At 59.1% G+C, this 19231-nt stretch overlaps 1 protein-coding gene and 1 long non-coding RNA gene across 2 annotated transcripts in view; both read left to right on the top strand.

Moving 5' to 3' along the window:
* Positions 1-4416, top strand: part of EFNA2 (ephrin A2) — a 40161-nt gene extending 35745 nt beyond the window's left edge. Inside the window, exons 2-4 of the mRNA XM_040537698.1 lie at positions 227-519; positions 2578-2643; positions 4035-4416. Coding sequence (XP_040393632.1) covers positions 227-519; positions 2578-2643; positions 4035-4156 — 481 coding nt within the window. The 3' untranslated portion in view covers positions 4157-4416. The remainder of the gene's footprint in view (positions 1-226; positions 520-2577; positions 2644-4034) is intronic.
* A 2526-nt stretch (positions 4417-6942) lies between these two features.
* Positions 6943-10415, top strand: LOC121060167. Its single transcript, XR_005814754.1, has 3 exons — positions 6943-7339; positions 7676-7782; positions 9049-10415. It is a non-coding gene; the product is annotated as an uncharacterized LOC121060167 (long non-coding RNA).
* Positions 10416-19231: the final 8816 nt, after the last annotated feature.

The following is a 19231-nucleotide window of genomic DNA, read 5'->3' on the forward strand; positions in this document are numbered from 1 at the left end:
TACCAAAAGGGCTGATGCTTATCGCGGTGAATAATGATTTTTTTGCTCCTCAGTACCGAGTGTCGCCCGTTTATTAATCCCACAACACCGAGGCGCCGGGTTTAATCTCCTGAGGTTGATCCTGGGGGGGGGAGGCTGGGGCGATGGGGGGGTGCGGGGCTGGGCAGGATCAGGCCCCTTGGGGGGGGGGGGGGGGTGCAGGGTGCTGACGCCAGCTGTGCCGCAGGTTCCACCGCGGGGACTACACGGTGGAGGTGAGCATCAACGACTACCTGGACATCTACTGCCCGCACTACGAGGAGCCGCTGCCCGCCGAGCGCATGGAGCGCTACGTCCTCTACATGGTCAACTATGAGGGGCACGCGTCCTGCGACCACCGGCAGAAGGGCTTCAAGCGCTGGGAGTGCAACCGCCCCGACTCCCCCAACGGGCCCCTCAAGTTTTCCGAGAAGTTCCAGCTCTTCACCCCCTTCTCGCTGGGCTTCGAGTTCCGGCCCGGCCACGAGTACTACTACATCTGTGAGTGGGGGGCTGGCGGGGGGGTTGAACACTGCCCCCCAAATCTGCCCCAGTTCCCCTGAGCGAAGGGGAGCAGCGGCCACACTGGCTGTCCAAAACGCTACAAAGCCCCCAAACCTGGGCACGTGGCAGGATTGGGCCCCTTTTTAATTCCCGGAGCTGCCAGGCTCTGAGGTGGCGGTAGAGGAGGAGGAGAAAGAGGAGGAGGAGGAGGATGAGGAAGAGAGCTGCTCCAGCCTTGGGAAAATAAGCTAATGGGCTCGGATCGGGCGCTGGGAGCCTTGTGATCAATAAAGGGTAAAAAAGTAAAAATAAATTAGAAACAGTGACCCCCGAGCACCCGCTGGTGTTACAGGGAGGCAGGGACGCCTCTCTCCTCGCTCAGGAGCTGCCCGGCCTGCTTATCTCCCTTATTATTTCTCCCCCTTTTTCCTAAAGCATCTGTTTTCAGCCCACTTAATTTGTTCCTTTTATCTATATTAAATTACCATTTTCCCCCCTCGCTCTCTCCCCCTGTAAAATGTCACTCGTGAAATAACGGCAGCTACAACTCTCTCTTCCCCCCCCCACCCCGTTTTATTTTATTTTTTTATTTTTTTTTTATTTTTAATGTCGTTAGGGAGAGATTACACAGGAGTAAATGGTGAAGCTGATCATTGCTAAACCGGTTAGGATTCATGTCATGCGGAACATTAGAAATTATGCCTCTTTGAGGAACCGTATTTAGCAGACATGAAAGAAAAGAAATTACCTCCTCCTCGCGCCCGCGGATTGGAATGCCATTAACCTCGCGGGCACGGGGACGGGGCCGCGCTCCCGCGCTGGGCCAAGGTCGTGCGCTGGCCCTGGGGACGGGGATGGGCACCACAGGCTCCGTGCACAGTGCCAGGCACCTGCGCCGTGACCTTCCCGAATTTCGGCAGTCGTGTTCCCTAACAGGGCGCTGCACGAGGGAGGAAAAGGAGGGGATAAGAAGTAATGGGTGCTCCGGCACCCGCTGCCCGGACCCTGCTCCATCACTGGGGACGTAGTCCCGGTGTCGCTGCTCATTCTGGGGTCCCCAGAGCCTGCCGTGTCCCCCCCGACAGCTGGCGGGGAAGGGGTGCTGGTGGCCCGGAGCCGCGCGTGCCAGGCAGGGTGGCCTCTTGCTGCCGGCTCTTGCACGAGCCACATCCCAATTCCCCCTTCTTCCAGCTCAAATTAAACTTTATTGAGGGTAATGCGCTCTTCCCTTCTTTAATTCAAAAAAAAAAAAAAGAAAGAAAATTAAATTCCTATAAAAACACATATATAAAAATCACATTTTCTAATATTGCGGGGGGACTTTCACCAAGATAATTACTGCAGTTACTCCCTTTGTCTCTCCCATGGAATATTAGTTTTGCTCTGCCTTTAGCCTCATTTTGCCTGCGAGGGAGAGCCACGCAGACCTGCTCTTGCTCTCGCCCTCCTTGGTGGCACGGGGGACAGGACAGAGGCCACCGGAGAGCCACCAGCGAGGATCAGGCTTTGGGCAAGGGGCTCCTGTGGCACACATCAGCCAGAATCGCCCCATGCCGTGGGGCTGGGCATTGCAGACGTGGAGCCCTGTCCCCATTCCCTTCCCTGTCCCCATCCCGGGGGCTTGGGGCTGTGGGTGCAGGCAGAGCATCGCCGCCAGCACCCCGGGGTGCCACCGTGAAACCCGGGGCTTCCCCAGTGGTGATGGTGACACCGACACCGAACCCTCGCCCCTTCCTCCGCTCTTCCCATCCCTGCCCTCGTGTTCTGCAAGGCGTTTAATCCCACGTGTTAGCCGAGAGCCCACGGAGCTGCTGGAGGCAGCCCGAATATTTGCTGCTGATCGCTGCCAGCTGCACTGGGACCAGTAAAGGCCCTTCACTGGGCTGCCCTGGAGCAGGGCAGGGCCAGCCCCAGCCCTCCCACTATAAAAGGTCCCTGCCCTGAGGGGGTCCCTGCCCCGAGGGGGCTCTGCTCATCCCCACTGGGGGCTGTGGGGTCCGAGCTGATGCCTTGCTAATGGGGCTGCTTCTCTCTCCCCTTCGTGCTTCTCCGCAGCTGCTTCTCCCCCGAACATGGTGGACAGGCCCTGCCTCAAGCTGAAGGTTTACGTTCGGCCGACGAGTAAGTGAGCGCCACGGGGCCGTGGGGTGGGGGCTGTGGGGCACAGGTGCCCTGCGGGGTGGGCTGCTGGCCCCCGGGGGGTTGCTGCTTTCAGCCACTGGTGGGTGAGGGGGGACCTCTGGTTTCTGTGGGACTTGGCTGCATAAATATGGCTTTAGAGGGGGGGGAGGTTTGGGGCAGGAGCCCCTGAGCTTTGGGAAAACGCAGACCTTGTGCCAAGTGCTGCGGTTGCATCCAATCCCCACGGCACGCCAGGTCCCGGGTGACCCCCGGTGTCCCCAGGGTGGTGCTTGTGTGTCACCGAGGTGCAGGAGGCTGCGAGCACCGGGGGGGGCAAACCCTGCTGGTGTCCTGGGGCTTGGGGGTGCCCCCATCCTGCCCAAAAAGCTCCTCTGTAGGGTCCGTGCCCGGAGCCACGGCTGGCGCAGGGCGAGCGCCTCGCCTGGGCGGCTGCCGCCTGCCGCTGGGTTTCAGAAAGGGGAAAAAAAAAATAATAATCTCTGCACAGTGGCTACTTTTCAGAATCAAATAACTCAGCCATTTAAAAAAACAAATTAATAATTTTCTTCTCCTGTTAACGTGTAATTAGCAAATGGCAGCAGCTCTCCCTGGGGAAGGGCTGAGTGCCTGCGAAATGTCACCATTTAAAAGGATGTCTTTCTTTTTTTTTTATTTGCATGGCTTTAAAATAAAACCCAATATAATGAAACCATCTGTAAAAAATCATTCTGTTTTGTTCAGGACTAGGGCATAATGGGGGAAAAAATCTCTCCTGATATAATTTTTTTTAGTATTTTAATAATATTGGGATTTTATTATGCGGGTGCCTTGCAGAGAAGGGCTGCCTTTGTGCAGCCGTGGCACAGGCACTGCTCGGGGAGGGGGAAACACGGGGCCCCCGGGGAATCCACTCTGGACCCTGGGACCTTTGCATCTGCAAGCACCCGGCTCTGGGTGAGACGGGTCCTGGGTGACCCCACGTGAGGACCCTGCAGGATGGGGGCAGGAGGATGGGGCAGGGGCAGGCACTGCTTTTCCTGGCTCTGGGTCTGTAAAAAATCCTTAATCCGGTGATAAACACGAGAGAGCAGAGCCCGGGGAGTGCGCTAACAGCGTTAGCCATAATTTAACTTATTTCTGGCCACGCGCCGCTTTGCCACCCGGCGCGGTGCCGGATTGCTGGGCTGGTGTCACGCAGCTGGGCCGGATCCAGCCCTGCTGGCATCCAAGCAGTCGGGGAGGCTGGGCAGGGGACGGGGCCCAGGCGCTGCCTGACGCCACCCTGGGGTCCCCAAACCCAGTGGGGTGCTGAGCATCACCCCCTCCCCTTGCCCGCCGTGCCCCGGGGTGGGCTCAGCCGTCTCATGCCTCCCTTCTCCTCCCTCCCGCAGACGATTCCCTCTACGAGTCCCCGGAGCCCATCTTCACCAGCAACAACTCGTGCTGCAGCCTCAGGGTGCCGCACGCCGCGCTCGTGGTGGTGCCGGTCTTCTGGACGCTGCTGGCCTCCTAGCGCCGCGGGGCGAGGTGCGGGACGGAGCGGGGCTGTGCTGCCGGCCAGGAGCCCCCCGGAGCCCCCCGCACCAGTGCAGCGCGCCGGGGGAGCAGTCCCGCACCAGCGGCGGTGGAACCGGGACGGATCCTGCCCGCGCACCTCGAGGGCTCCCTTCCCTGCAGCTCGCTCGGCTCCGGCTCCCCCGTAGGATGTTGCTTTTTACATTTCTAGACCAAATATAGAGTCCTGATTTTTGATTATTTTCGATTTTTTTTTTTAAAAGATTTTTATTTTTGTTGGCTCCGTTTTCAGTCCAGGCTTCCCTGTGTCAGACTGAACCGCACGGGGGGGGCGCTGGGCGCTGAGCCCCTCTCTGGGGCCGTGATGGCTGCGGCATGGCACACTGCCTTCGCCCGGCGAGATGGACACCGCCACGGTGCCGATGGCATGGACTCCTTCCCAGCCTGGCCGCCCCTCTTGCAGCAGGACGTCGCAGCGCACGGGGATGGGGGACCCGGACGGACACGAGGCTTCTGGGGGGGTCCCCGAGCTACGAGACCCCTGGGGTGACCCCTCCCCATGGCTCGCACTGTGGATGTCACTTCCATCCCCACGGGGCGGCTCCGCCAGCAGCGAAGTGGCAGCACCCACGGGGAGCCCTGGGGGTTCTGGATGGCACCAGGAGCCCCCCCAGGTGCTCAGCTGGATCTGGGGCTGGAGTAGGGCCGACCGCTGCCCCCCCTGGTGCTGCATTCCCTCTGTGTCAGCCCAAGCCTGTGCCCCCCCGGGGGCTGGATTCCCCCCCACCGCCAGGATGGAGCAGCTTTTTGGGTCTGCACCCCATCCTCCTCGCCGCCTCCCAGCTGCTCATGGCCCCACGGGCTCGTCCCCAGCATCGGCCGTGGGGGGCGGATGGGGCCCCCCCTATGATTGTCCCCCCCGCTCCGCACGGGGCTGGCACCGGGGCCACGGCTGCGCCGGGCTTTGGCTTCTTCTCCTCTTCTTTCTTCGCATCCAAAAGGAAACCATGGAAAAACCCCATCGGCCCCGAAGCGCAGGGGGTGAGAGATGAACCAGAGAGGGGCCCGGCCCCTCCTCGCCTTAAATCCAGGACTGTGTCCCCCCCCCCCCGGGGGGCTCACGCCGGGGGCGGTGGCCCCGGGACGCCGGCTCTGCCCGCGCCGAGCCCTTTCCACGGACCTTTTCCAGCCCCGTCTCTTTTCTCCGCGGGGGCCCGGGGGCCGCTCCGCTCTGTAAATACAGCCGGCAGGCGCTATACTGTGAGCGTTTTTTTATGTATTGTTGAGAATGAATTTTATGGAAGGGTTTATTTTATTTTTATTTGATTATTTTTATTTTTTAGACTAGGACGCTGAAATCTCGCAATAAGCTCATCTCAACCATCCAAAAAAAAAAAAAAAAGAATAAAATTACAAAACGACGATAAAAAAAAAACACATTCCCCGCCACCGCCCCCCCCCATCCTGTTGCCCCCCCCCGTCCCCCCCGTCCCCCTGTGTCTTGACCAGGTCGTGGTTCTCGAAGGTGAGCGAAAGCATCGTGGTTCTCCTGGCACCGGTACCCCGGGGGTGAGGGGGGGCCGGGGGCCGTGCCCAGGCACCGCTCCAGCACCGCCGGGCTCGCAGGGGAGTGGCGACGGCAAAACCTGGCCTTCGGTCTGTGTTTTATATATATATAGATTATATATATAAATATCTATATTGTGTACAGCGACTGTGAGAGAGTTAAAAGCAAAGTGAGGCAGCAACACTTGCAGGGAGCTCTGAGCAGAGGCGAGGGTTGGGTGAGGGCTGGGGGGGGGTTGCTTGGGTCGGTTTTCCCCTTGGGAGCAGCCCGTTGTCGGCGCTGGTTTTGCGTGTTGGTCTCCGTCCCGCCTAGCTTCGTCCTTAGCCACGCCGCTTTCGTCCTCGACGTCGTGCTGATGGTAACCGGATCACCACCTAATTTGGATTCTGTATTTTTTTATAATAAAATAAAAATAAATGTCATGTGGGGCCCTTGCTTTCGAGAAGTGCCTTTCCCTCCCGCCGCCGCTGGGCTCCGATACAAAATGCACCACCGGTCCGGCCACCAGCAGCACCGGGAGGCACTGGGGTGCAGCGGGGCGGCCGCGCTCGGCTCCTTCCCCGGTCCCCGCGCCGCCCTCTCCACCGGTGCAAGGGGGCTGTGCCGCCAGACCGCTCTGCTGGGTGGTGCGTTAATTACGGGAAGGATTTAATTACTGTGTTAATGAATAATAATGGATATTAAATTAATTAATATGCGATTGTTGATAGTACTTAATGATTGGAGGCAATGCAGCCCAGTGGGTGGGCGCTGCAGGCTGGGACGTGGCGCTCCGGCGTCTCCCCAGGTGCTCGCCCGCTGCTGCCTCAGTTTCCCCTTGTGCTGCATTGGGCCAGTGCCTGGCGATGTCCCCAGGGGCCACCAAACCTGGGGCAGGGTGCTCCGAGGGGCATCACACGCGTCCTCGGGGGCATTTTCCTAACCCCATGACAGCTCCCACCGTGAGCCACCTCCCCTGGCAGAGCAGTGCTTGCACCGGGTGCCCGCCCACGCTTGTTTGTCGCAGCCCTAAATAACTTTTTTGTGCGGCCCATGTTAATTTCCAGCGTTTAATGCATATTTCAGCATAATTAGCAGAATAGGAACAATCCACTGTTAATTAATTCAGGCTCGTGCAGCTGATCCGAGGCTCTGAAGTTTGCCACAAGAGGGTGAAAGACTCATTTTGCTTTTTAATAAGGGCCATCTGTGTGCCAGGCGCGGGGAGCGACACCAGCACCGACCGACGGGGATGCGAGGCCCGCGCCGCTCCTCTCCTCGCCCTGGCAAACCCTGCGCCAGGCAGGGAAACCGCAAAGTGGTGGAGAAAGAGCCCGGCAGGGACATGGGGAAAAAGGGAGGTTTTCAGCCCAACACCATAAGTTTTTTTTTTGAGGCCTGACTCATGATTTTTTTAACACGTGGGGTTGGAAATACAGAGTTAAAAATAGCAAGCTGGCAGGCGCAAGGCTGAGACGGATCATCGTTAGTAATTAATTAATGGAGTCATGGATTTTTAAGGCCTGAAAGGGCTCATTTTGATCAGCCCGCCTGTCTCTTTGGCAGTGGTATCGAGCTTTGATTTAAGGACCCACAGTGATGGAGAGCCCCCAGCATCCTGCTCCAGGCAGCCTCGTGAGCGCTGGCCACCAGCCTAGTTTGGGTTATATTTAACCCAGGGCCATGGATGGGTCACGGCCCTGTGGGGCTGGTGGGTGGCTGAGAGCCTGGGGCTGGAGTTGGGGGCTGGCTCTGATGCCCACAACGGGGCCCTCATCCTGGATTTGGGGCAGTGAGTGCTCTGCAGGCAGTTGGAGACCCCCAGTACCATCCCTGTTGGGTCCCCCAAGGGTCTGGGGTCTCTTGGGCAAAAGGGAGCGGGGACACACAAGGTGAGTGACTTGGCTGGTGGGGATGTGGTGGCTTTGCCCATCTGTAGGACCTGGGAGCTCCTTCTCTCTGCTCTCCCAGGTCCCAGCCTCGCATCCCCTTCCCGAGCATCGCTGCCTCTCGCGAGGCGTCGGAGCTGTGTGGGGAAGCTGCTGCGTCCTTAAAAGCTGGAGGCTGCTACACGCCAGGTGGGGAATAACCAGCTGAAGCAGATGGGCTGTTAAGAACCAGACCCTGTTTTCGTGTTTCTCTTTCCTTATTTGAAGTGTCTGGCACTATTGGGAAACAAAGAATTCCTCCGCACGCTGACCTGCAGAAATGAAACACGTCTTAAATCTCCTCTCCGTGCTAGCCGTGGCAACGTGTGGGAAGGGAACGGACACGGCCCCCGCGTGCCTGCTCATGGTGGGGCTTCTCGGGGGGCCGCTCTGCACCCCAGCTGGGTCTCCCAACCCGGTGCAGGTCCCTGCAGCCCCAGGGCTGATCCCACCTGGTTTCACCCCCAGGACCCCAAAATAGCCTTGTTCCTGGGTGCAGCCTGGGTTAGCTGGAGCCCGGGCAGTGCTTGGAGCCCAGCAGGGTTAGGATGGGGCAGAGGCTCTGGTGGCAGCGCTGGGCTGAGCCCCGTCGGAGCAGGCTGGAGCGCAGTGTCCCGGCCAGCAGCGAGGACTTGGCTTTGTTGTGCAGGATCGATGCTGGCCAGGGGGGTGGCAGCCCCCGCACTCAGCTGCAAGAGCTCCCCCCCCCCCCCCGAGTGTCACGTATGGCTGGTGGTGTCTGAAATGGGTTTTTTTACGGGCCTGAGGCTCCTCTAGCACCAATTTTACTTCGTTGCCGCTCTCGTAATTGAAGCTGCGGGCAGGGACCGGCTGGCGGTGGCACGCAGGGTGGTGCCACCCCTGTCCTGCAGCCCTGGAGCAGCACGTCCCATGCTTGTGTGAGCAAAATCCCCAGCTCGAAGCGTGGCTTTGGGCCCCTTTGGGGCTGCCTTCCTGCAGGGAGCAGTGAGCTCCTCGCTGCCCCGGGCGCTGCTCAGACCCCTCCAGGCTTTTCCAGCCCCTTTCCAGCTCTGCAGCCCTGAGGCTTCCTGCTCGGGTTTCCAGGCTGACAGATGCGCGACCTCGCCTCCACGCCGCGGTGAGGGATGATTTACTCTGGGATGTGGCTGTGCCAATTAATCAGGACCACAGCGCTTGGTGTGCCCACAGGGGGCCGGGGCCGTGTTCTCCTCCAGGTGCCGGAGAGGGACGAGGGAAGCGTGTGGGGACGAAGCCGGTCCCCAGCTCCTCTTTCCCCAGGTGCCTTCAATCCCCAGCGACTCCGGCTCAGGACCCCATGGCAGCACTGCGGGGCCAGCACCTGCTGGGCTCACCGCATGCACCTCTCCGAGGCAGGCAGCTGAATCTCAACATTTCAGCATTAATGATCTTTCTTTTTCTTTTAATCCCATAAAGGTGTGAGGTGCAGATGGGTTACAGCCACAGGTGGTGTGGGATCTGGGGGTGCCCCCCCTTGCACCTGTGTTATCGGCCAGACTTACACCTCGGTGGGGATCAGGATCCGGCCAGCACCATGCTGCTTCTAGAGCCTCTCCCTTTCCTTCTCTCCTTGCTCCAGCTCTAACAGCCTGAAGGTGAAATACAGCTGGAGGCTGGAGCCTCCTCTGGGGCAGCGCCTGGCCCTGCTGTGCCATGCCGTGGGGTTTCCCTGATTTACGCCACCGAGGGCCGGCCCCGTGCCTGGAGGGGAACGCTCACGGCCCGAGGCTGACCGGGGCTGAGCGCTCCCCCGGGGCTGCTCGAGGCAGAGGCTTCCAGCTCCTGCGAGCCCTGCGCCGGGAGCACCCCAGCTAAAAATAACTGCAGGCACTGCGTGATTCCCCAGCCTTTCCGGTGTTTTAATTCCCCACCAAAACGTGTCACGCGTCCCCTCCAGGCTACGAGCTCCCAGCTGCGGCAGGACTGTGGGGCTCACCTCGGTGTCCCCCGGTCCCATCCCGAGCAGGGGACCGCGGTGACCCGCAGTGCCCTGCACTCACCAGCACCTCCCGGGCCCTGCCATGTCCCCACTCCTTGTTTTCTGTAACCTGCCTGTCACATCTGCACTTTATTCCCTGCCTCCCCTCCCTCCGCTCCTCTCCCCAGCCTTATCTCTTGATAGGTACAAGTGATAAAACCAGAAACGTCCGTGTAACAAGCTGCCGGCTGCCGGGCACCCAGGAAAACACCAGCTCGGGGGGATGATTTATGAAAATAGCACGGGAGAGGGAAGCGGCGAGTTTGCCGGGATGTAGCAGCAGCATGCAGGTTGGAGGAAATAACAACTGCCTGCTCCTGTCCCTGCTCACCAGGCAGCACCAGCACCTTTGATCCCCGGCTGATCTGTATGCGGGGCTGTGCTGGGCATGGGGGCGATGCACAGCGGCGCGGCGAGGACACGGCACGCATCGGGGGGGCCGCCGGCGCGCTGCACTGCAGAGCCCCCGACGGGCTGTCCCTCTGCGGCCATTGATTTCCATGAAATAAGCCAGCCGGGTGTGTAATTGTGTACAGATAGCACAGCCTCCTTTACATGCCGTTCTGCAGGGCCCTTGCTAGCAGGAAATGAAACTTTTCAGGCCGCTAGACATTTAGTTCGGTTCTTGAGCTGTTAATTCCCCTGCCCCGGCATCGCGAGCAGGGAGGGGAGCTCTCGCACCTTGCGGGCAGGGGACAGCGGCAATGCCACCCCAGGGGACAGCAGTTGGGACCCTCCTGCCCCTTTGTCCCCATCCCACTGTCGGCTGTGATTCTGCCCCCTCCGAGCACCAAGGGCCTGCGGGGGGGGGGTCGCTTCCCTGTGGCACGGCGCGAGCATCCGCTCCCCTCTGCGCGCTCCTATCTCGCAAGGTAACCGGCATTATATCCGGACCAATTGCTCCAGCATGATCCTCCTGAATGTTGCACAGCATGTACACGGCGTCTTATGTAAAATACATGCCCCTGGGCGAGCCTTTTAATAGCAATGTCTCCTGCCTGGGGGACGGGGGGGGCCGCTCTCTGCCACGGTGGTGCCAAGAAATGATTGAAAAGTTGGGGCTCGCCATGGGGAACACCCCGCTGGGGGGAACAACGTGTTTTCATTTCCCTGCCAGGTAACAAATGAAAAGAATTGCAATGAATGCTAATGGCCGGGGAAGCGCCTCGCTCGCTCAGGAGGACGCTGCGGGGCCGGGAGCCGCGGGCACAGCCCAGTTTTTGCAGGCAGGAGCCGGCCGTGCAGAGGGCGATGTGACTGCGGGTACCCTGGCACTCAGCTCCTGGACCAGTGTGTGCTGAGCTGCTGCACCAAAACCATTCCTTTTGCAGCAAAGCAGAGCTGGGGGGGATACATTGCCCCCCCCAGGCTCCTGTGCTGACTTTTGCAGTGCACCCAGGACTGGGAGCACGCGGGCCCTGCGTTTAACCAGGTCCTTGCAGGCGGCAGCGAAGGGCTGCGCCAGGCTGAGCTGTTTGTAAATGTAGCCGGTCTGGTAAGCAGGAGGGTAAACACGGATGAATAGCCTTCATCCACTCCAGTAAATATTTTATATCACACACCAAGAAAAGACACTCCTATTTAAATGATTTATAAAGGAAGATCATGTAGAGGTTTCTATAAAATATGTAGGGCTCCTAATCCCGACATCATCAAGCAAAGAGGACTGAAATCATATATTACCTTTTCAACAGCCTTGCCGGCTGCAGGGATACAACTGACAAATAAAAGTGTGTTTACAGCTTTTGGGCTTCTCCGGGGAGAAGTAAATCACAGCGGGGGTGGGGAAGGGGAAAGGAAGCCGGAAATTAAGTGGCAATTTCTGTCCATCACAGAGCGCGGGGCAGAGGGACACCGGGATTGCTGCGCCCCGGGATCGCTGCACCCTGGCATCCCCGCTCCTGGGTGCAGCAGTGCTCTGGGTGCAGCGGTGCTGTGGGTGTAAAGGTGCCCTGGGCGCAGTGATGCTCTGGTGCAGCAATGCTGCAGGTGCAGTGATGCTCCCAGGCCATGACACTCAGGTGCAGCCATGCTCATCCCCCAGCACTGGCCGGTCCCCCAAAAGGATGAACACAATCTGCAAAACCCTCCATGGTACCCAGTGCAGCACCTCAGCACAAAACAAGCAAGACCATGCCCTGCTCCCTTGGCAGCAGGGCCAGGCTGACTGCAACCATCAGGGATGGAGTTTCACACAAGCACCAGCAGAGTCAGGATGCGTCCCGCAGGGATATGTCCCTTTTAACCTTGGGCCCTCTCCTTTCTCCCCCACACCTCCGCTGGATGCTCCCCATCTCCCCGCCGCTCCCGCTCCTCGCTTTGGGCTCATTTGGCTGCCGGCTGCGGCCCGGAGCAGCCCGGTTCCCGTGGGGCAGCTGCGCCCCGGCTGATGGCACGTATGGTGCACGGTGCACAGTGCACGGCGCGCAGCCCAGACCTTGGCAGCGGCGGCGGCGATTTTGCATGCAGCCGCGGGAGCCCCGCGCGCCGCCAGCCAATGAGGCCCTCGCCGGCGCGTTATTAAGGGATTAGCAAGTTGTCTTGGCTCTCAATTGTAGATAAGTGCCGCATTTTGTATTATCTTTTCACACTGCACTGCGAGAAGGATGACAAAGAGACAACATGGGTGTCATGGCCTTCAGCATATCATTAAGGGTAATTTGGCTTGCAGGGAGGGGGGCAGGCGGGAAGAGAGGGAAGGGAGAAGAGGAGGAGAGAGAGGAGAGGGAGAACCAGCCCGGGAGGAGAGAGGGGATTAAGAAGGAAAAAGAGGAGATTAGGAGGGAAACGTGAGCGGTGCTGGGAGCCGGCGGGCAGGGGCTGCTGCTGGGACGAGGGACAAAGCCACGGGGCTGGGCCGAGCGAGGTGCCAGATGCAGCCGCCTTCGCAGCCCCCCTTCCCGATTTCCTGGCACGGAGGAGCCCAAATCCACGCAGCCTCCACCGTGTGCCTTAATCCACAATAAATGCAGCTGCCCAGCCCGGTGCTGCATGCGCTATGATGCACAGCGGCAGAGCTGGGTGAACCCCTGTCCCCCACACACACCCCAGTGCCCGATGCCATCGGCTGGGACCCCGGGGGGCAGCTCCTGGGGCAGCCCCGGCCCCGCTTGGCCCCGTGCTGGCGCTGCCGGCCTCGCCGGGAGCCTGCTCCCCTCCACGGGGCAGCCACGGGAAAGGCAGAGCCATGAGGGGCCACGGCAGCAGGAATCCAGCAAAGCTCCCCTGGGCCTGGGAGAGCTCCGGAGAGCCTGGAGCGCCTGGGCTCTACCGGTCAATCAATCAATGGGGGATGAAGGTGCCGGTATCGATCGGGGGAGATGGCTTTGCAGAGGCCGCATAATGGAAACGTGCGTCTGGAGACAGCCAAACGGAGCGGCCAGTGCCATGGGCACCGCCACGAGGGGACGCAGGGCTGGTTGCAGGAGGAGAAATTCCCCCTGCCATGGCCTGCACCTACCCAAACCCCACTCCAGCCCCTTCTTGGGCCCTTTGGAGGCAGGTGCCAGCCCCAGGGGACGCAGCCGGGCAGGACCCCGCAGCACACCGGCACCTTCCTCCACACAGGGACCAGGGGATGGGGACAGGGGGACAGGGGGAGATGGGGATGGGGACAGGGCATCCTCCCCAGCCGCCCCCTGCCTCCCCTCCCCTTCTGATAATCCTATTTTTGAACCAGGGGATTAGGATCAATACTTCACTCCTAATGCTGCGGTAATACGGTGTTACACCGCCAGCGCCAGTTCCCTGCTGAAACACTTAAGGTAGTTTAAACCCATTTGTGCTGGGGAGTGCCGTGAATTCACAACGAGGTGTGTGTGTGTTTTTTTGTGTTTTTTTTTTTTTGCACGGCAGAGGCAGAGCCGTAGCAGTGGTGTGGCGGGTGCTGGCCCTGCTGCCACCTGCTCTGGCCAAATCCAGCTCCCCTGTGGTGCTGAGGAGCAACAGTAATGGGGGGCTCAGCCCAGAGCCCTTGTGCAAATGCCCCTCGTGCAACGGAGCCCTCGTGCAAACAGTCGTGGTCCCCGTGCTTTGGGACGGCTCCGGTGCAGGGTGCAGAGGGGAGCCTGGTGATGTTTCGCTCCAGATTGGCTGAGGGGTTTTGAGGCAAAGTCCCAGGGAATAGAAACACAAATATTTCCATCCAGTGCTATAATTATGAATTAGAGCAAAGCTCTGTCTTTATTAGGTGCTAATAGAGATAAAGGGGGTTTTGAAATGCAAGGCACAGCTATATAAATGCTAATTCACCCAGAGACCTCCTCTCTCCCCAGACCGCAGAGTTGCAAGGCAACTTCTCACCAAAAAAAATGTGGATGAGCAAACTCCAAGAAACCATCTCAGCAACTTAATTAAGTTTGTTTAATGACACAGCCTTTCCCCTCTGCCCTGGCCAGGCGGGACCATGGAGCATCCTGGGGCTGGGGCCGCTGCAGCCGCTGCTGGCTGGGGCGTGCCAGGCACCCTGAGGGGCTCCCAGTGTCACCCCACCTCCAGGCACCCCACGGCGCTTCCCACTACGGCATCCTGGGTCCCCTCGTGGCACGTGGGTGCTGGTGCCATCATCCCCTGTGCGCACACACGCATATTGCAGCATGCACAGGTGTGCACGTATTGCAGGCTGCTCTTAACGTGCATGCACACACTGTTGCAGAACACGCACACGCATTGCAGCACACACACACACACGTTGCAGCACGCACTGATGCATGCACGTGTTGCATTACGCACACTGCAGGAGCAGCAGTGCTGTGAAGCACCCCTGTGCCTGCCCTCTGCCCTTCCTCGCTGCACCAAGGCAGGAGGAAGACAAAGCACAGCCACGAGGCTAGGAGGAGCAGCTGTGGAAAGCCACGGCCCCAACACGCTGGAGCTTTTGTACAGCTGCAGGAAGCGGCTTCTCCCCCACGTTTCCACCAGACCCTGACCCCACGCAGGCGTTTCTGCAGGGCAGAGCCAGGGCAAGGGGGTGCCGAGGGGGGGGGCAGCGAGCATCCTGCAGTGGCTGCGAGCCCGGAGAGCCCTGATTTAATCAGGAGATGATTGGGGAAAGGCAGCAGACCCTTTAGCAAACGCTCCTGCCTTCAGCAGGGCTGTAAGTGCTTAAAAGCTTTCAAGGTGGGTTATTAGGAAAATGAGTGGCATGGATCCTAATGAAGGGAAAGCGAAGCTCGATAGCACTCATCCTGCCTTTTATAATCAGCCGATCAATCCCGGCTCCCGTTCTGCTTCTGGCTCCTCTTTTCCAGGGAACTTCTCCCGGCGTGCGGCGGCAATACCGGGATGATTTATTTGCCCGCCGGGTGTGCGCAGCGAGCTGCCGACGGCCCCGGCCTCACCTGGTGCCCTCCATCCCTCTCGCTGTCACCCCAAATATGTATTTTTCAATTTTCTTCCGCATCGATTTTCAATCAGGTGCAGAGCAACGAGACAATCCAGGCTGAGCCGGCCGGGCTCTGGCCGCCACTCAGCAGAAAAGTGATCACCGCAATTAGCGGCCGGCCTCGCCAGCAGCCCCTGCAGAGGCTGCGCCTCTCGCTCAGCACCCTCCAGGCCTCCCTCGGCCACAGCTCCTGCTGCTGTCCCCCCAAATCCTGGCCGGTTCTCAGGGTGCTGAGCTCCCGCTCAGGGAGGCTGCAGGATGCTCGTGAGCGGTGCTGGGTTACACCAGTGAGGATCCAGCCCGCCGTGCTCAGAATAGTTTTCAATTAAAACAAAAATATCCTATAATAACCCACAGAGGGGTTTTTATTTCCTTCCCATTTTTTTTCTTTTTTCTTTTTTTTTTTTTTTTTTCCGAAATAAATCTATTATGAGGAGCTTAGAGCTGTATGTAAAACCGGCAAGGGACAATTTGAGGATTAGGGATCGGAACTGTCCTGGTGTGACGGGCGAAGAAAGGAAAATCCTGCAGAGCTGGGGGGGGTGGCGGCGTGGCCAGCGCGGGGCGGACGGGGGAGCCGGCTGGGGGGGTCCCGGTGACGGCTCCGCCAGCAGCGCAGAGACCCCAGGGGGGTAAAAGGGGCCTGGCACGGTCCCCCCGGACCTGGAGCCGCTACCTGCCTGCCAGCAGCGTGGTTTAGCACAAAAGTCATTTTGCTTTTGCCCGCCCGCCCCCACGACTGCCGCGCTCCCGTCTCCAGGCAGCCGAGAACTTCCTCGAGCGCTGGGCGAAACCCACCGGCTGGGTGCAGATAGCTGTGCGGGGTGACGAGCGTTTCACCCCCTCCGTCAAGGATAATTGGCTTGTTTACCATTTCCCTGACCCCAAAAAGACAATAAAATTGTGCGCGAAACCAATAGATTTTAGCTGCATGCCCGCAGAGAGAGAGGAGACATAAATAAAAGACAGAGAGGGAGTCGTGTGGCGGGGATGGATAATGAATCCCTAATGGGAGCGATGCTCGCAGCGCGAGCGGGGGCTTTTGGGGACCAACGTTTGCTTTCCTGTGAGGCTGGCCGGGACGGTGTGCAGCGCTCAGCCTGCTGTGCGGGGCTGCTTTGGGTGAAAACGCAGCGATCTGGGCTCAGCCTGCTGCCAGGGGAGGGCGGCCAGGGCAGGGGCTGCAGGGACAGGGCCGGGAGCACCAGCAGGGGACAGCCACGGCACGAGGGGACCCGCCACCCTCCTCGTCCCACACCCCAGCCCCACGTGCGACGAGGAGCAGTGTCCCCAGGGTGGCTTGTCCCAACAGTGGCCGTGTCCCTGCACCAGCATCCTTGGAGCCCCTTTCCGTCCTCTTGCCTTAATGCACCACCTCGATTTATTCTGCTCCTGTAACTGTAAAATTGATTTCCTTGCAACACGACGCTTGTCTTTCACTACTGAACGCACCCAAATGCTCCAACATAAGACACTGGCAATTTTTAATTAGTTTCCTTTATACCTCTTGCCTCTCAGAGCAGGCATGTGGAACTGGTACAGGGGAGCCCAAGAAAGGAACAGGATCCAGAGACGACAAAACCACTCTTTATTCTTGATATGATTATTAATAATACACGCGGGTTACCTAATGAGGCAGATGGCCTGCTTGGGCAAGGAGGGCAGGGGCAAGTGGCAGCACGTGCAGGGAAGTGATTATGGGATCTGAACGCTGCAGGGCTGGAGAAGCCTCTTCAAGTCTCTGAGTACGACCTCAAAGCAGCTCACTGTCCCAAGGTCCCATCTGTAGCCGAGCTCCCCCAAACCAGTCCGGCTCTGGTGATCACATCCCTGGCACAACTGGCAGCGATCTGCCTTCCCCATCCCATCCCATCCCATCCCATCCCATCCCATCCCCATCCCCATCCCCATCCCCATCCCCATCCCCATCCAGGACCCAGGGGCTGTCAGAGCCCCTCGAAGGCAGGCACACGTGGATGGTGCCAGCTGCGAAGGACTAATTAAAAGAGCCCCACCTCCCACCATGCCCCCCCGATAACGAGCCAGGGTTATTAAAGCATTAAGGGCAGGGCTGGAGGGGGCCCTGCAGCACCCTATGGAGGAAGGTGTGTGGCCTTTGTTGGTGCTCCCGGGCCACGTGCGGGATGCTCAGGTGAGGCACTGGCACCTCGCGCCCTCCTCTTCCTCCAGAGCTGTTAGGGGGCGATGCTGCTGGGGGATCCCAGCTGGAGCCAGGCAGCCCCCAGCCCCCTCCCCCACCCCATGCCTGCCATGGGCACGCTGCTGTCCCCCTGCTCCTTCCCAAAAAGTTCCCGTTGGGCTCTTTGGGGGAAATCTCTGCTCAGGCTCAGCTCCTCCCTGCTGCCCAACCTCCCCTCTCCCCCTTGCCCTTGGGGCTGGGCTGCAGGGGGGCAGCCGGGGACTTCTTTATGGGACACCCCCCCTATCCCCCCCCCCAGAGCATCCCCGGGCTGGGGAGACCCCAGGAGGCAGGATTTGGGGTCAGGATTTGGGGGCAGCTGCAGGAGGGCAGCAAAGTGCCGCCGGCAGCGCGCACGAGCGAGCGGTCACCGAAAAAGTTACCGGGGAGGGGGGAAAAGAGAGGGGGGGAAAGAGGGCGAAAGGAGGAGGGGGAAGGGGAAGGGGAGGAAAGTCCTGTGGCCTCTGCCTTGTCAGTTCTCCGTCTGCTGTCACTCAGCCGCCGAATTCTCCTTCAAGTTGTCATAGCGAGGCTGGAGGGGATTATGCCGAGGCACTGTCCAGAATTGATTCATGTGGAACGCGTGCTTGACTAGCGGAACCGCTGGTGTGAGCGGGAGCCGCTGAGACCCCCTATTTTCCCACCTTCCTCAGACAATCTGGTATTGTTTGGCCGCAGCCTTAGTGATCCCTGCGCCGGGGCTGTGACTGACACAGCTTTGAGGCTCTAAGGCGTATTTTGAATTTCTAAAACCTCTCAGGAAGTCCCCGGGGTGCCTTCTGCCATTGTCTTGTTTCTCCTTTCGCCTTTTTCCCTTTCCACCCCGCACACCCCTCCCGCCGCCTCCGCCTCCTCCCCCTTTTTTTTTCCCCCCTTCCTCCCCTAATTCCAGGCCCTAAAATCTCCACCACAGTATATATTTTTTCCCTTTTTTCCCCCCATGTTTATGCTGCAGTTCTCTCTGGAGCTGCTCAGCCCGTTCACAAACATGATTTCCAAAAAAAAAAAAACACCAAAAAAACACAAAACAACAAAAAGCAAGCCAACTAAAGCTCCAAAAGTTCCCAAATCCTTGATCTGCCACGGCGAAGAAGGGCTTTACTTGTTTGCTTTTAATCAGCTGACACAAGCCCCGGGATGTGCTGAAAAATAATAATAGAAATAAATCTTTCACCTAATCTATCACAGGCGTGCGTCCGTCCTGGCGCGCTCTGGCATCCGTTGTCCGCCCGTGTCCGTGCTCGCTGCTGCAGTCCCGGCTCTGGACGCCGTCTCCCATGGGAAGCCCCGGAGCTGCTGTGGGGCCCCTGCAATGGAGCCGGGCTCTCGGGGCCTCCGTTGGGGTTTTTTGTGCATCGGGGGCCACCAAGCACCTGCCCAGTCCCCACCGGCGTCCCCCGGCCTCTCCGCAGCCTCGGCACTCTATAACCATTTCCCATTTCCAGTCTTAATCTTATAAGGATGAATTGAGAATGACCAGCGTAAATACACAGGTGCCACTGGGAGCAGAAACCACTCTTTAATCTCAGATATGAAAACAATTCCCTGCACTGCTCACTAGCAATCAGCAAGTGCTATCAGTGCCGCGCTCTCCCTGGGAACAGGAGAGCTTATAAATATGAATTAGTGCAGAGAAAATCTACTCTCTTACCTAAAGCTAAATGTTATCTGGGTCCCTTTCCAGCCGTGGCTGACATTTCCAGAGTGCTTTTAGTCACATCTGTGGGAAGACAACTCATTTTTTGAGGGGAAAAAAATAAAAAGAGAAAAAGGAACCAAAGAGGAAGCGGAGGAGTGGGAGGACGAGGTGGGGTGGAGGAAATGCTTCCTTTGTTTGAGGAGGTGAAGGTGGGGAGCCCGAGCTGGCTGCGGGAGGTGCGGGGGGCTCTGCCCTGGCACCTGGGGTTGGCGGGGGGGGACAGGGTGGGGGTCAGCAGGAGTGCAGGCAGGGACATGGGAAATGGTGCCTGAAATGGGGCTGAGAGCACCCCTGGGGATGCCCTGAAAATGGGCATTCAGCGTGCGTGGTGCTGTGCTG

Source organism: Cygnus olor, chromosome 26, assembly GCF_009769625.2.
Source record: "Cygnus olor isolate bCygOlo1 chromosome 26, bCygOlo1.pri.v2, whole genome shotgun sequence".
NCBI classification, from domain to species: Eukaryota; Metazoa; Chordata; class Aves; order Anseriformes; family Anatidae; genus Cygnus; species Cygnus olor.